This window comes from Schistocerca americana, chromosome 8 (assembly GCF_021461395.2).
Source record: "Schistocerca americana isolate TAMUIC-IGC-003095 chromosome 8, iqSchAmer2.1, whole genome shotgun sequence".
NCBI classification, from domain to species: Eukaryota; Metazoa; Arthropoda; class Insecta; order Orthoptera; family Acrididae; genus Schistocerca; species Schistocerca americana.
The window spans coordinates 468,429,195-468,447,168 of NC_060126.1; the positions used below are offsets into that span (position 1 = coordinate 468,429,195).

At 44.8% G+C, this 17,974-nt stretch overlaps 2 protein-coding genes across 2 annotated transcripts in view; one reads left to right on the forward strand and one right to left on the reverse strand.

The window, feature by feature from the left end:
• The window catches only part of LOC124544589 (HIV Tat-specific factor 1 homolog), a 580,954-nt gene that overhangs the window by 444,887 nt on the left and 118,093 nt on the right, over positions 1–17,974 (reverse strand). The gene's annotated exons all lie outside the window — the stretch shown is intronic.
• The window catches only part of LOC124544590 (lithostathine-1-like), an 83,874-nt gene continuing 72,782 nt past the window's right edge, over positions 6,883–17,974 (forward strand). Inside the window, exon 1 of the mRNA XM_047123181.1 lies at positions 6,883–6,951. Coding sequence (XP_046979137.1) covers positions 6,897–6,951 — 55 coding nt within the window. The 5' untranslated portion in view covers positions 6,883–6,896. The remainder of the gene's footprint in view (positions 6,952–17,974) is intronic.

A 17,974-nucleotide genomic window follows, 5' to 3' on the forward strand; every position in this document is an offset into this window, starting at 1 on the left:
ATTGTAAATCGATCATGCGACTGATGGCGGGCGTTATGATCAGTTATTTGTGATCATCATTTTTATCTGTTTTCCGTCCTTCCCTTAGTTGCTCTAAGTTACACACGTCCACGAATTATTTGTGAGTCGCTAGGGAAACTCAGATGGTTTATGTCGGTAGTGAGTGGGATGTCTGGTGGTCTTCAAGTGTCTTCGGCGGATTCTCTCACATGGAAAAATCTAATTCCATGCTTATCCAGCGTAGAAAATTTTTTCACTTTTTGTCGCTAATATGGAGTACTACCGGACGAGGAAAGGAGGGATCACGTAGACTATGGTGGTGCGAAGTGTGTAAAACTATGTAAGAAGAGTTTCAATGCTGGAATATCGATACAATTTCATTACGGACAGTGCGGAAAACGAACGAGTATCAGGAAGAATACATGGTTCGAATCTTCCAAATTGTCCATCCAGACCAGCGTAATTCTTCTATCTTGCTGGATTCGAGACTGCACCTTGCAAATAACAGCATCGGAAACTAACTTATCTGCTACTACCGTGTGTGACTATTTCGGGTTTTGCAGATAAGTGTGTTATGTGGTAGTGACGAACGACAGTGTATCTATTGGCGGACTGAATAAAGCTGTTGAAGTGGACGAATCTCCCATAGCAAGAAGGTTGGTTTGTGGGACTGAAGGGACCAGACTGCTACGGTCATCGGTCCCATAGCAAGAAGGAAGAAGCAGAGGTCAACCTTCAAAGAATGAACTCTGTCATATTTAGGTATTCGGTGGAATAGAACGTAAGTCCCGGAAGTGTTCCGTTGTCACAGTATTGTCCACAGACAAGGTCACATTAGTGCGTCTGATAAAGCACTTCATACTGCTTGGTAGTAAAGTCATTACAGACGGGTTTCAGTCCTGCAAGACACTCAAAGCAGAAGGATTCGACCACGAGTTCGACCACCACTCTGTAGAGTTCGTGTCTTCGGATAACCCCAGAACATCGAGCGGCTATGGAAATCCGTGAAGTCTTCCATTAAAAGAGACGGGCGTCCAGGACAAAGAGACGAACTATACTTGTTTCAGTACCTCTATTTCCACAAGTTGCGCTTGCAGGGAAAGTTAATGCAAGTGAGACACCACCCATATTTTTGCATGATACTGGCAGAGTTTACCCAGGCTATGGCAAAATGGGAATTGTTCCCGAATCGTACACATCACGAGGATTTTCACATAATGACAACACCGACTACGAGTAAGGTAAGTCGTCTCCTTTGTAATTACAAGTATTTTGTAACGCTCTTTTGTCGTTGCTGTAGTGACCACCGTAAACATATTCATAACACCTGCCACCAGAGTTGCGTGATCGATTTACAATCTCACGTTCGATATGCATCGTTTGAAGCCTGCGACTTCGATAGGCAATCATTGTTGGAAATTACCGAAAACTGTAACGAAAAGATTTCTTTAAAATCCACATTACAGAAGAGAGAAACGCGTTTCAGATTAAAACACGTCATAACAACGAAGCAGCAGCGCTGTGCACATCAGTGGGACTTGCTCTTCAACGTAAAACATTAAAACAGCAACTACAAGTAAAATGACGGAAAATCATTAAAAAAATCTTTTGACGAATAACAATCATGGACGACTATATCTTCCAAAACCCAATGCGGAAATCTACAGTCTAGTCTCTAAAATCTTAGTTACAATGTGCTCGTGAAGAATCCAACTGATGCAACATGTACAGAGAATGGACCCAAACAAGGTGACCCATTGAATTTACACGTCTTGAAAAATAAAATAATTAAAAAAAGAAACAGAAAGAAAGAGCTAAACAATTAGGATCGCCAAATTTACAGGATCGAGGGCAATCATGAAAGTAACGCAAACACGCGGTTTCGAGGAACGTGAGAAGAACAAGACACACATGGACGGAGCACGGAAACACCCTCATTCATTGTGAACGAAATAGTACTTTGCTGAAAGAAGACAGATAAGTGTTGATTACAAGTGGAACCTAGGCGACTTGCGGATGCGTATAGCGTTCCTCTGTTCTGACTAGAGAAACGGAAAAATTTTTCGAAGATTCTTGGTATCGATTGCATTCGCCTCATTACTGATACCATTTTATTCGATACTTTTCGACTGATGCTTTTGCTAATGTCAGTACTTTAAAGCAGGTATCGTATCGAATGATCCTAGAAACGATTTTGAATCATTTACTAAATTTTGATTATTTACCCAAACCTCTGTCCGCATGACTCAGTTCCAAAACTGTCAAGAAGGGCGCCAGAATGGACGAAAACATTCGAGACCCTTCGTCAACATTGGTAACGTTTCGTCCGCAGTTCGTTCACTTTGAATCCCCCTGTTTTCACCATTAGACTTACTTGTGGGTCTCCAATTGGCCAGCTGGTCAAATCGTCCAGTACCCAAGTGTGTGAAGCATTCGGATGTGATTGTGGTCCGTTGCTGGAGTGTACGGGTACGTGATGGCACGCATACTCGTCAAGGTTTCGGTCGGCCACATCTGACCACCAAAAGGGAGGAACATCGTACTGTGCGCAAAGCACATCGTAATCCCTTCACATGAGCGCCTGCCATCCCAGAACAAGTAATGAATTCCTGTCAACACCCCGCGTCATTCCGTTTCTCTCGTCAGAGACCAGCAGCAGCCGGAATAGGGAATTACCGTCCCATGCGTGGGCTGTCGTTAACAGCAAGACACTGCGTCTGCATTAGCGCTGAGACCAGGAAGCATGGACTGCTGACGAATGGCATCGCATTGTGCCGCGGTTCTGTGCTACCCTGGACGACCAACATCGGTGAGTACGGCTACGACCTTCCAACGTTTTGGAGGAGTACAGCCGTGTCACTTCTGGCGTAATGGTACGGGGAGCCATCGGGTATGACTTCACGCAACGGCTGTTAGTGACAGGGAACTATAGTGCGGACATCCTGCGTCCTCTTGAGTTATCTTTCACGTGACAGTATCGTGGTGCCATTTGTCAACAGTAGGATAGTCGTCCACACGCAGCAGGTGTCACTATGAACTGCCTGCGAGATGCTGAGGTACTGCCCCGGCCAGCAAGATCCCCAGATCTGTCCCAGGTGGAACATGTATGAGAACAGGTCGGACGTCAACTCCGTTCCAGTTCCAGTACCCACGACATCAAGGACTGTTTAGGACCAGCTTGCCCCAACTGAGGATACAAAGACTTTACGACATCCTTCCCAACCGAATCAGTGCATCCACGCCTGACAGAGAGGATGCAACGACGCATGCGGAGCGAGATGGCGCAGTAGTTAGCACAGTGGACTCGCATTCGGAAGAACGACGGTTCAAACCCGCGTCCGGCCATCCTGGTTTAGGTTTTCCCATGATTTCCCTAAGTAGCTTCAGGCAAATGGCCGGATGGTTCCTGTGAAAGAGCAGTGTCGACTTCCCTGCGCACCCTTCCCTAATCCGAGCTTGTGCTTGGTCTCTAATGACCTCTTGTCGACGGGACGTCAAACACTAATCTCTTCCTCATTGCAACGTCATAGTGATAAGTCGGCTTATACTGTCCAAGTCCCTTGAAAATTTGATTGTATTTTCTAATCATTCAAATAACTTCACATTCTCTCTCAATCCCCTTCTGGGTGCTTCACTTTTCTTGTCGGGCAGTGTATCTATTTAACAAGATCACAAGAGAATAAGTAGAGCGTTAACATCTCTCTTAATGTAAATGCATAACAACTTGGATGGAAGAAGCGAGTAAATCAAATATATAGTTTTGGGGTAACATTTTAATCAACATTAGGTACCGTTGTCCAAGAAAACGATGCTTTTCTTTCGATACTTTTCTTACGATACTACTTACGAGTAAAGTATCGATACTTTTCGTTCTATACCGTGTCACTATCCGAAAAATCCCGCTTATTTTAAGAAATACAGCAACCAGGCACTTTTTATGTAGTTGTATTTATGCCAATGCGTGTTTCGGGCTTTCTTCAACTGACGTAATACAAATTCAATCTCCATTTATTATATGTATTACGCTAAGTGAAGATGGGTGAAAGCCTCCAACGCCTACAAGCATGGACAAAAATACACATTCGGCTGGTTGCTGTATTTCTTAATCCTCTGACTACTACCGGGACGTATGTCTCGCACGATAGGTTATCAAAGCGGCAATTAGAATTTGTTGCATGTTATTGCTATTTATTCAAAAAATGGCTATAAGCACTATGGGACTTAACATCTGAGCTCATCAGCCCTCTAGACTTAGAACTACTTAAACCCAACATAAGGACATCACACACATCCATGCCCGAGGCAGGATTCGAACCTGCGACCGTAGCAGCAGCGCGGTTCCGGACTGAAGCGCCTAGAACCGCTCTGCCACAGCGGCCGGCTTATACTGCTATTTATCAATGTCCTTATAGCGAGGACACTGATACAAGTCTACTAACGGTCAGCAGATTGCACCTGTAGCTTGTATTGCCCTCAAGTTTCACCGTTAACCCTTCTCTGCTTATTGTCACATCGAATTGGATCGCACTAGTGGATAGGTTAACCAATTACCCGATTCGCAAAATGTGCTGCCTTCGCGCCGCCCCGGACACATCGTGTCAACGACTTGCACCCAGGAATTAAAGCTTGCCACATCACAAACGAAGCCCGTATTGAGGACCAGTAGAGTGAGTTACAAACTTGGAGATATGCTCTGTCCCCTGAGGTGTATCTGTTTTCAGTATGTCTTGTAGTTCTTACGCCGTCGTCTTTTGAAGCCCTGGAGATACTTACGAACTTATGGATAACTCCTGTCCACCCCCACCCCACCCTCCAACCCCCTCAGAACACGAAACAGTGAGAAATACACTCAGTCGCAAAAGTATTCGGACAGTAGGAAGTTTCACAATGAGTACTCGAGAAACACTGACTATGAAACCCAAACATATTTATTAGCAATATAAATGCGTAACAACATTAATTACAAAAGAATTATTGTATTATTTCGTTTCCAAAACATAAATATCAGAAAAATTAACAACAAAAATGAGACATCCTGCACACCCTGCTGCTACAAAAGTATTCGGACACTGTTCAATAAATGTTGATAAGTTGTACGACGGAAATGTCAATACCTTGTGGGTCCACCTTTCATTTTCAATGCCTCCTCCAATCTCCTAAGCATACTTTCCACGAGTTTTTTCGTGAAATCTGGGCCTGTATTTGCCCATTCTTGGCGCAGTTTCTCTTTCAAGGTCTCCTTGGTATAAATGTTGTCTGCGCGGAGGGTCCGTTTCAATTTATCCCACAAATGTTCGATTGAATTAAGGTCTAGTGATTTTTTGGGGGGGGGGGGGGGGGGTGCAATACTTTCGGGCAATTGAAGAGCAACCACATTTGTACAATATGCTTGGGATCATTATTCTGATAAAGTTGTTCACAATACCTAGATGTCGTCCACTCTGCTTCAAATGTCCTCGCAGTATATTCAAATACGCTTCCTTGTTCATCGTATCATCAGTGAACACTAAATCACCCACACCATTGCCGGACATGCGTCCCCACACCATGATGCTCCCACCTCCAAACTTTACTGTTGGTTTGAGGTTCCTGGGATTCAGCTCTTCATTGGTCTTTCGCCAAACGTTTCCCTTTCCGTCGCTTTGCCACAATGTAAATTTACATTCGTCGCAAAATAACACCTGATTCCATAAAGCCTGATCGTATTCGGCGTATTCCCTCGAAAACTGCATACGTTTCTTCTGGTCCACTGCATTTACGAATGGCTTTCGCCGTGCCACTCGACCATGGTACTGCGATCGTCGTAGTACTCTCCGCAAGCTTTCGGGATGAACTTTTATACCAAGGTCTCCCTCCACCTCACTTGCAATTCGTGTGGCAGACATTTTCGGATTCTGCTGTACCTTTCGCACACTCACACGTTCATCTCTCTGTGAAAATGTCCGTGGCCGTCCTGTACTGCAACGGAATTCCAATCGGTCTTCTTTCTCGAGCCGTCTATTAATGTCGTGAACTGTACTTTTCTTGATGTTCACTATTGCGGCAATTTCCCTGCAGGTTTTCCCCTTCGCGTGATGATAAACGACAAGTTGCCTTTGCTCGAATGTAGAACACTTCCCTCTGCGTCCCGTCGTCGACCTGCACAGGCTCACGATACGTGTTTACTAACCATCGCTATCGTCTCGCGGAAATGTCGGACACACTGCAGTCGCTTCACCCTCTGTGTGCGTCTCGGACTGAACTATTCTCTCACGTTGTCCGCCTTTGTCCGAATACTTTTGTTGCACCTTCCCATACCGTTTTCAGGAAATATCACGTAGCAGACACACGTCCAACAACAATTCTTCGTATTTGACGCGTGTTTCACGTTGCGACATCGTACCCAGAGTCCGAAATACATTACAAAGTGCAGTTTCTGTATTTGTTCATGCGGCAAACTGCAGAATTATGCGCCGTTACGTGCTGTCCGAATACTTTTGCGACTGAGTGTATACTATTCATATTGTTACTTCTGACTAAGACATTAATTAAAATAACCGCACATTAATGTTTTTGAAATGAAATTGGTAATCAAGGAGTTAAAATAGTATAATCGACCGTTACGACGGTCAACAACCAGTGAAATGGCCAAATTAATGTAAGATCCCCATCGGAGAGGCGCGTGGCCCGTTTTCGCACAGGCCTCGGGTGCTCGCGGCGGAACCCCACGGTGGTGGCGCGGCTGTGCCTGCAGTTTTGCTCGTGCTGTAAATAGTGCTGGCGGCCGGCCAGCTCGCGCCCGCATCCCCACCACAAGACGCACAGCAAGAGGGGTGGGGGGAGGGGGGCGGTAACGTAGCAGAAGCCGCAGCCACGGCCGCCGCCGCCGCAGTCGCCGCCGACGCCTCGCCGCGAACATGTGGCCGTCGTCGCTGTTCGTCTCGGCGCTGCTGCTGGCCACGCGCGCCGCAGGTAACCGACACGGCAGCGCGCGTGTGCGCGCCGACACGTGTCCTCAACGTGTGCGCTCCTCTGTCGTCTGACGGACACGTCCGTCCAGCGGCCACGGCTTGACTCCGCCTCGTGGAGGCGGGCGGTGTGCCTCGCTTGTTTCGCCAGTGTCGCAAAGATTTCGTCGAAATGTTTTTAAAAAAGCGTAGCTGTTTGTGAAAGAATACCAGTGGCTCACCTCAGTAACCATCCTGCATCTCTACAAGTGTACGCAGAATTGTATTCGTTTTTGTTGTTGTTGTCGTCACAGTTTAATGACCCGACGATAGAGAAGTTGGGCTTAAAGTAAGGATAGGGAGGGGGACGGGCGGGGGCGTTGGTGCGAAAACACCTGTCGACTACATGAAGTATATTCGCAGTTGTCAACATGGACAACATTCAGCTGTGTAAAGGAATGATGACAGTGAAAATTTGTGTCCGGCCGGGACTCGAACCCGGATTTCCTTGCTATTAGGCTATCCAGCGCATCCAGACACAAACTTCCAAGTGTAGTCCACCATGTGTCTACAACCTGTATTTGTACCTCCATTCATCCCCGTTCACGGGAGACATTTTAATTGAAAGTCCGAAGGGACATTGCATCGTATTTCTGAACGAAATCACTGCAATACTGCCTTTATCCGTCGACACCGGGCAAACGACTTTCAAGTACAATGTCTCGCTTATACGGAAATATACACAATGGATGTACGAGTACAAGTTGTAGACACGTGGCTGACGACATACGGAAGTTTGGGTCCTGACCGTGGGTCGTGCTCGGATAGCCTAACAGTAAGGCGACCGCTCGCGATAAGCGGGAAATCCACGTTCGACTCCCAGTCCGGCACAAATTTTCATTGTCGTCATTCCATTATACAACTGAAAGTTGTCCATATTAGCATTTGTGAATACATTTCATGTATTTCGTAACGGATGTAGTTGCTTCAGTGTATGCCTTCGGACGCGTATGGAAGTCCGAAGGAACGCTCGTACTTCTGAACACAACAGGCACTGCAAACTCGTATCGTACATCTGTCGAAGTCTTCTCTCGCCACCATCCTGGGACTTGGCCAAAGTGATATCAGAGAACCTGGAGAAACCTAAACCGGAAATCATCGGAGGGAGGTTAGGCCTAGTTGCGTGACTAGCGCTAACAACACAGCTCCCTCTCTCTTACACAGAAGTGTGCTTCAGTGTTCCTTCAGGTTAAGGCTTCCCCACGCCCCGAACGTGCTTGTCGGGTGTGTTTATCTTTATTACCTTCTCACTGTGCATTCAAACTTCCTGTCGGATTAAAACCGTGTACCGACCTTGCACTCGAATTAGGAACCTTGCCTTTCGCGGGCAATGACCTTACCGACAGAGCTACCTTGGCAGCCAATGTTCCGGGTTGGAGTCCCAAACCGGGGTACAGTTTTAATCTGCCGTGAAGCTCCACAACAGCGAACAGTCCGCCGCAGAGAGATTTATTCTGAAAACTATCCACTGTCAGCTCCAGCATTTGGAGCTCGCTTCTAACGAATTACACACAAAGGTATTTCGAGAACAGAGATTACGAAATCGCAGTACTGAATTAAATCCACCTTCACTGACAAAATGTTTATTACTTTACCATGCATTTCAAACTCTGTGCTTCCATCTTCACGTGATGTTTGAAAGTCTTACATCTGTATATTTACGTAAAAGTGTCGCTATATGTATTCGCGGTGAGTCTAATTGCAATTTTACACAAAAAACTTTATGGCATCTGAAGAGGAACCCAAAGGGTTTTGAAATGCACCCTGCAGTGGCTCTGAGCACTATGGGACTTAACATCTATGGTCATCAGCCCCCTAGAACTTAGAACTACTTAAACCTAACTAACCTAAGGGCATCACACAACACCCAGTCATCACGAGGCAGAGAAAATCCCTGACTCCGCCGGGAATCGAACCCGGGAACCCGGGCGTGGGAAGCGAGAACGCTACCGCACGACCACGAGCAGCGGACACACCCTGCTGAATTAAACATTTTGTGACAGAAGGCGGGTTTCATTGCGATTGGTGTGTCATTATAAACATTCCAGCTACGGAGAAAATTAAACAAGATACTCGAGTAAGTGTGTGCTATGAATTACGGTGTTGTTTATTTAGAGAACTAATACAGTAAAAGTACTTTTAAACTCACACTCGAGACGTAAAAACTCCTCCAACCCGTGACTCCTGTTTACTAAATGGGCAACACTAGGCCTGCTTCTACGACAGGTAACCCTTTTCTAAAAACAGTGACGTCCAAATAAAATACCATTAGCATAGTTGCCTGTCTGATGCAAACCACAATGCAGCCGAATCACACGTGTTCAGTCTGCTGCGTCAAACTTTAGAGAACCGCCGTCGGAGGTTCGATTCCTCCCTCGGGCATGGGTGCGTGTGTTGTGCTTAGCGTAAGTTAGTTTAAGTTAGATTAAGTAGTGTGTAAACCTAGGGACCGATGACCTCAGCAGTTTGGTCCCACTTGAACTTACCGCATATTTCCAAACTTCAGATATATTAGGGCATACAGTTCCTCACTGAATTACCCAACCACCTCCACAATTGCCTTAACGACACTAGATCAAACGACGTGGACCGACGCCGGTATCAAGCGGATGACAGCCGTAAATGAAGTACGAGATACGTCATTCACTTACAGAAAGGGTCAGTCCTACACTTGGTTAACGTCCTACAATCCGTTAACGAAATGTCCAGGAATTTACATGTGACAATTAAAGAAACTGTAAGTGTAATCTGCGCACAAGTATTGTTTCGATATTTCAGTCTTCAAGGCGCCCTGTACTCAGTACAAGGGATGTGCACTTGGAGGTGTTTATTCTTTTGACCGTAGTCGGCTCTCTTAGCGCATGCAATTTCACAAAACAACCGCCGGAGGACTGCCGCACGTTTAATGACACTCAGGTACTGGACAGAAACGAAATTGGGTGATAATATTACCGGGCGATACTGCCTCAATACAATGGGCGTGTACTAAGAATCGACAGATGACACAGTTTCTAACAAAAATGCGTGTTTCAAGAAAATAGCAGTTCTTCTCAGTAAATCGAACGAAGCAATTTCATTAATCGACAAATCTGATTAAATCTAGACAGAAAGAGTATGTGAAGACTGAATATAGATTGTCATTTACTTGCATGACAACATTTTCGCTATGAACTGCGCTACCTATTGTTTTTCCACAACTTTACTGTCGACCTTTAATCCATTTTCAAGTGGTTAAGATGCTGAAAACAGCACTTGTCAACATCAGTAAAATAAAATAAAAAGTGAGCTTAAATGGCTCTTGTCAGTATTCGTTATATGCGCCATCGGTATGTAACAGATAGAAACAAATCTAATTAAACAGGACTCGAGACTCCTACACATGTCAGTGACGAACACCGTACTGGAAGAAAGCGTATCGATGGTGTATTAGTGAATGCTGGCATTAGCCACGAAATCTCAAATTCCTTTTGCTTATTTTATCAATGTCGACAACTGCTGTGGTTTCAGCATCTTAACCACTTGAATTTTTTTAAAGTCGAAATTGCGATTGTGGACATTATTACAAATACTGCACTCCATGGTGGAAATGTCGTTCAAAACTTCAACGAGACTGCGAACCCAAGACAAACAGAGTTCGTCAGCTTATCTTTCGACCGTTGCATTTCTGCTACTGGCATAATGCCAGTAATTACGACGATCGCATTACGATACGATTGTGACAGAAGACCCAAAAGTAGCAGAAGATGTACTGCTTTCTTTCCGGAAAAAGAATTAGCTGTACAGAATCGACTGCGTGATTAACGAACACATGTCACATTAGCTGAAACTGTTATAGATACAACGCAGCTACCAATTTCGAAAGTGTTATTTGCGTTTATTACCCCAAAAAGGTGGCTCGCTAATTAATGCGTGTCTTCGACGAACTAACAATAACGCCAAACGGAAATTTCTTAACCGTAAATATGGCAAATGGAAAGAGAGGAGTCCGTCACACATTCCTTACCAGAACTAGGCAGCACGAAGGACAGCCAGGTTCTCCCTCTTCCACAATGGAGAATCACATCAAGTTTTAAGTGCTGACTGTACATACGGTATGTAGTGTACTTGCTTTTTTCGTCGTGATAAAACGCTATCACATGGCACAGAGATAGTGGCACACACTGTATTTTCATGACGTCGGTGTACCGACGCCTGCATTCTTTCTGGCAAGAGAGTTGCTCTCGAGTGAGCAGCCATTCAGCGCGAGACACAAGCTGCGGACTAGAACGCGGCGGTCAGCCAGTATGCTCGGCTGTCCCGGGCGGTGGAGCCACTTGGCTGCCCGTGGCTGCGCCGGCAGATGAAAGCGGCCTCGTTTCAGAGGCGGCCGCGGGCGAAATCTGCGAACAGTGTGGTCCTTCGACGCGTCTGGCGTCGCTCTCGTCCGTGTTAACACAGCAAACAGTCTGGATCAACACGGCGGCGGGGACGCGGGCCAACGCGAACGTTTCTTATCTGTGATGCCCAATCCGATCAGCGTGACACAGTTTCGAGGTTCGTCAATTGCGTCTCAGATGGCGTAACATACAAGCTACAAATAAAGCCGTTTTTGTCAATGTTAAATATGCAGCTTACCAGCCTCAACAAAAGCAAAACGAGGATAATGGAATGTAGTCGAATCAAGTCGGGTGATGCTGAGGGAATTAGATTAGGAAATGAGACACTTAAAGTAGTAAAGGAGTTTTGCTACTTGGGGAGCAAAATAAATGATGATGGTCGAAGTAGAGAGGATATAAAATGTAGACTGGCAATGGCAAGCAAAGCGTTTCTGAAGAAGAGAAATTTGTTAACATCGAGTATAGATTTAAGTGTCAGGAAGTCGTTTCTGAAAGTATTTGTATGGAGTGTAGCCATGTATGGAAGTGAAACGTGGACGATAAATAGTTTAGACAAGTAGAGAATAGAAGCTTTTGAAATGTGGTGCTACAGAAGAATGCTGAAGATTAGATAGGTAGATCACATAACTAATGAGGAGGTACTGAATAGAGTTGGGGAGGAGAGAAATTTGTGGCATTACTTGACTAGAAGAAGGGATCGGTTGGTAGGGCATATTATGAGGCATCAAGGGATCACCAATTTAGTATTGGAGGGCAGCGTGGAGGGTAAAAATCGAAGAGGGAGACCAAGAGATGAATACACTAAACAGATTCAGAAGGATGTAGGTTGCAGTAGGTGCTGGGAGATGAAGAACCTTGCACAGGATAGAGTAGCATGGAGAGCTGCATCAAACCAGTCTCTGGACTGAAGACCACAACAACAACAACAACTGTCTTGAAGCACCAAAGTAAATAGTACCCAGCACTAATTGCTTTTCTTTCGAGTCCGCTTGTAATTTCTTTTCTGAATGCAGCTACTGGTCATCAAGCTTTCTCAAATTGCACTTATCCTGTAATGAAAAGTACGAAATCTTAGGGCACTAATTTTGCTTCGCTCCTTTTACATTGCGCGGTACGTGGAAACACCGACACAGTTTTACTTGAGAGCTGTGGCTAACCCTGCCGTGTATCAGTTGAGTTTTAACTCAAAGAAATGTAATTAATGGAATCAATGGGAATTTAACACAGGAATATGCAATGAAATTAAATATCAGTGATAATGTTTGCATAAACGCTGAACCTGCAGCGTAATCAACGTGTCGTGACATATTCATAATATAGGAGGTTCAAGCGTCACATAACGTTTTTCACTGGTGTCATTTCATCACACTGCACATTCACACATTTTCCCCCAATTTATTCCATTGATTTCACGTCTCGAAGTTTAATTCAATTGTATATACCGGTCTTGATCACTCACACAATCTTATCGAAAGTTTCCGCACACCCAGTAGAGCAAATTTGTACGGGGTGTGTCCACCTTTCGTCTTTATGACGACTTGAACTCCGCATCCACTCTCCCGTGGCGCCGCTGTTTGCGCCACCTCAAGCGACGCTTACCATTCACTGCAGAAATATATGACTTATGACGAGCTGCCCGAGCACTGTACCCCGTTCTTTTTAACTCGCTATGCACACTCATGTTACCTGGACTGCTGGTAGCACTTTGGAACTCGTGAGTGATTTTTTTTTTTTTTTTTTTTTTTTTTTTTTTTTTTTTTTTTTTTTTTTTTTTTTTTTTACAGGCACCGTCTCCTGTCTGCCTGACCTTGGTTTAGGTGTGGTTGTTTCTCTCCGTTTCCACTTCACAATCACCAGCTGTCGACTAGGGCAGCTTTACAAGGCTTGACAGTTCCCCGACGGATCTGTTATTCGGGTGCTGTCCAATGACTAGTCCACGTTGGTAGTCACTGAGGTCTCCAGATCGACCTATTGTGCTGTCACTGCTTCTCTACTGACAACACAAACCCCCTGCCTCCTTTTATACCGGCGAGTCTGCCGTCTCTTCACATCTACGGGTCAATTCCGCATTACAAAGAGATGTTCAAGTACTTCTGATCAGATAGTGTACCTGTATCGGGAGGTAGCGGTCTAAGCGTTACGAGCAAATCACCCATTCCGCGACTGTTTATGTTTTGCCAGTATGAGGCGGGCCTTAATATAGTTTTTTTTCCAGTCGATTGCCTGGCTTGATGTCGGTCGTCACGGTTTCCTCTCTTGCGTTATGCAATTCAGCTTATAATAGAACTCCCAGCCGAAGCTCTCAAGTATTTGCTGAACATACTGCAACCTTTCTTCGACAGTTTCTGCGCTCTCTAATTCCTCCCGTACTATGGACATTACTCCATGATGTCTTAAGATGTGTTACCGTTCTGTTGCTACTTCTTGTTTTTTAGTGTGTTCCACATATTACTTTCCTCGTCAGGTCTGTAGAAAATCTCGTTATTTTTTTTAATTTATCGGTCCACTGACTGTTCAGGATTCTTCTGTAGCACCATACCTCAAACGCTTTGATTCATTTCCTTTCCGGATTTGTGCAAGTACACGAATCACTACCACATAACGCTGTGCTCATATACTTCTTTTCTCAAGTTAAGGTCTAGCTATGACATTGCTAGACTTTTGGCTAAGAATACTCTCCGCCTGTGCTAGTGTCCTTATGTCGTCCTTGCTTCATACGTCACGTTTTGTTTTGCTTCCAAAGTAACAGAATTCCATCGCTTCGTCCACTACAAGATCGCCAATTTTGATGCTAACTTTTCCACCTATATTACAAGGCCAGTCAAATGAAAGCGAGAGTGAGGGCAAAAAGTAAGTACGCTGTTTATTATTTCAAGCGTAATGACCGTAACTGTTAATACATATATGCCAATATGAGACAAGACGGTCACAGTACCCTCGTGAAAAAATGTTTGCGGTTGCCTACGGAATCATGATTGTACCGAGGGGTGCATCTTTTCGTCCGAAGCAAATCGATGGCGACGAATGTCTTTCAAAATGGTTCAAATGGCTCTGAGCACTATGGGACTTGTCCCCTAGAACTTAGAACTAATTAAACCTAACTAACCTAAGGACATCACACACATCCATGCCCGAGGCAGGATTCGAACCTGCGACAGTAGCGGTCGCGCGGTTCCAGACTGAAGCGCCTAGAACCTCTCGGCCACAGAGGCCGGAACGAATGACTTTCTTCAGGCCTCCAAAAATATAGAAATCGCATGGGGAGAGATCGGGAGTGTGTGGGGGTCGTGTAAGGGTTTCGCAGCGAAATTTCTGCAGCTGGGCCCGGCCACATGTTTCTATGGTTGTTCCTAGTTCGGCGCAGAAGTTTCCCCGCGAAGCCCTCCATATAGTCCCGATCTCCCCCCAGGCGATTTCCATATTTTTGGAGCCCTGAAGAAAGACATTCGTGGCCGCCGATTTGCTTCTGGCACAGAGTTGCACTCCTGGATACAGTCACGGTTCCGTAGGCAACCGCAACCATTTTTCTCCACGAAGGCACTAACAGTCTTGTCTCACAGCGAGATAAATGTATAAACAGTTATGGAGATTACTTTCGAAATACTAAACTGTTTAGTTACTTTTTTCGCCCTGTCTCGTTTTCACTTCGCTGCCCCTTTATATATCTGCTTTCGCCAACACTTTCGTTTTTACTCAGCTAGCTTTCAATTTATTCCCGGTAAACTGTTCAGTTCAAGAGGTCCTGCAATTATTCGCCACTTTCATCGGGGACTTTTTGGACAACATGGTTGTGGAGAGAAGCAGCGATTAGTATGATTAATCAATAACTCAAGAACAGTCTTAATCGCATTTATTATTGTTATAATACCGCCAACTGGTTTCAACCCGACGTAGGGGTCATCTTCTGGGCGTTTACACTATTGGTCGACTGCTGGTGGTGTCACTCCTGTCTACATAACGGCAGGAAACTATCAAACACTATCACATACTATAGTTTCCTGCCGTTATGTAGACAGGAGTGACACCACAAGCAGTCGACCAATGGTGTAAACGCCCAGAAGATGACCGCTACGTCGGGCTGAAACCAGTTGGCGGTATTATAACAATAATAAATGCGATTAAGACTGTTCTTGAATTATTGATTCATCGGGGAATCCTACCGTCGATATCTTTTGACCCAGAATTTTAACCCGACTTCTGAACCTTATTGAGCAGCCAATAGCGGAATGGTTGTTCCGCTGGTACAGCAGCTTTTAGCGCGGTGCTCGCGGGGGAGGAGGAAAACAAGGGAGGCGGCGGCGGCGTGGGCCGCGCCGGGCGACGCCCCCTGCAGGTGGCGCGCTGTGGCCAGGAATCGTTAGCGCCAGGATTTCACCCGGAACAAGTCCCGCCCACTCACCCCCGGTTTTCCCGGTCTTTGTTCGGCGCCTGGGCTTGGTTTCAGTTGACCCACGTGGTTTACCGCGTTTGGCTGCATTTGGAGTGAATGTTAAATTAATATCTTGCTAGGTCCTAAATTTTGCCACATAGTTAAAAGACACGTTACAAAAAACGTGCACAATTGGCCTCAGCTGTGCCAGGTACTTCCACAGCAAAAATAAGAGAAAACAATTTAGCACTGAATTCTTTAAATACGAGAACTCAGTATTCAGATGAATAGCCTATGAAGAAACATACTTCTATGTGAGAAAAAGCACCCAAAGCTAATACAGGAAAAACCTACCCTCAAAGAATAATTTGCTTGGAGTAAGAGGAACCACGGTTTTTAGAACTCAGACAGTATACGCCAAACAAGCACCAGTGTTCACTATAATTCTAGAGGGCATCAAAATTACTCTGTTCTTGCTAGATCGATCCAGGCTGTTTTTGCGTGTTATTCACTGAATAGTTTTGCTGAAAAGTTTTAGGGGTGGAAGAAGAGCTGGCACAGCATGAAGGACGTTTTACAGCCGTGAAACACTGCACCATTTATTTCCTTCATAACTGCTCTGTGACAAACACACACATCATCATTATTATTTTTAAAAAATGGTTTGAATGACATGAAATTAATTTATCTTTTGGTTAAAAATAGACAGAACAAAGAATAACGACAGATTATTGTCCTGAGACGTTTGCAACAGCATATAGGACACTAATCACACAGAACCGCCACAATTCCTTATAACCTCGTTTATAATGCGCAAGTATGGCATTGGAAGAATTTACAAGTTAAAATTCACCCATTACCCCCTGCAAATACTAACGAAATATGTTATATAAGCAAATATCTTACTGCTTTCATTAGGCAGTTCTACTTCATGGCATTCTTATATTCTTTAATTTTTGTGAGCTACTATGAGGGTCTACATAAACAAAACGACTTTCACTTATTTCTGTATAACGTTGATTTTAGACAACAGAGTTAGTCGACTGCATCCGTGGCTTTACTACCGACATGAAAGATTCAAAACCATTGTTTTCGCATTGTATGTTTGCTCTGCTGTTTCCCTCAAATAAACGTACTATAATAAGTGAATTAGTTAATGAAAATTTGTCCTTATTGCCTTTAAATAACATCACGTTATTTTTTGTTTTCCATTGCTGGCGATGCTTTCAATTCTCTATAAATATTTTTATTTCTTTAATAATACACATTCGTATTATATTACTATCTAGAAAGACATAAATTTCTTATCATTACTAAATTTCATCACAGTGTAACATGTGTTGGACTGTGACGATAACAACTTTGATGTAACTTCCAGTTTGCTGAACTGGCGGCTGTTTAGGGGAGGACCTTCTACTTTGGATAGGCGTGGAGGGGGATGAATGGGCGGGACTTGTTCCGGGTGAAATCCTAGCGCTAAGGGCACGTGCTGTGGCCGCCTCTTCCGCGTCTCCTCCCTCTCTCCTCTCCTCTCCTCTCCTCTCCGCTCGTCTGTCGCGCACGCAGGCACGCGGCCCGACTCGCCGACAAGCGCGACCGCACAAGCCACGGCGCCCGTGCCGCGCCTCCCTGACAAAGGCCCGCAGCAAACGCTTCCCGTCTCGCGCTGGTAAACACCACCACCCCCTCACGCTGTGCGTAAACGGCACCCAGCACTCTGTCAGTTCCCAACCATCTAAATGGAAAAACTACATTCCTCATAAGTTAATTGCCTTAAGCAGCCCCAGGGCAGTCGCTGCTATTGCTCAGAATGTCCGGATGCGCAATAATATTCCACGTGCGCGGGTTAGGTTAAGAGGCTATGCAATAACCAGTGAAGCCCCACTTTCGACTTTTTAAGGGGGATAGGACGTCAAACGGGCTGACTTGGAGCAGGAGAGGCACCACAGGACATTTTAATTACCACTGTCTATACTTTTACAAATAAATTCAGAAAACTTTGTCAGCATCACCAGGAAGGATTCAGAATTCACACTCATAGGAGTGGAACTTCGAAAACATAACGAAGTAATTTTTTTTACACGTGAAATTTCATCATTTTTTTCACTTATTAATGGCAGCATTTGTTGCTATAGGTACACTTTTCTTCATAAGTAAGAGTGGTGTTTCGATGAATTTTGCACAGCATACAAACCATACTTAAAGGTGCATGAAACTCTAGAATTTTCCAAATCTATTAAAAA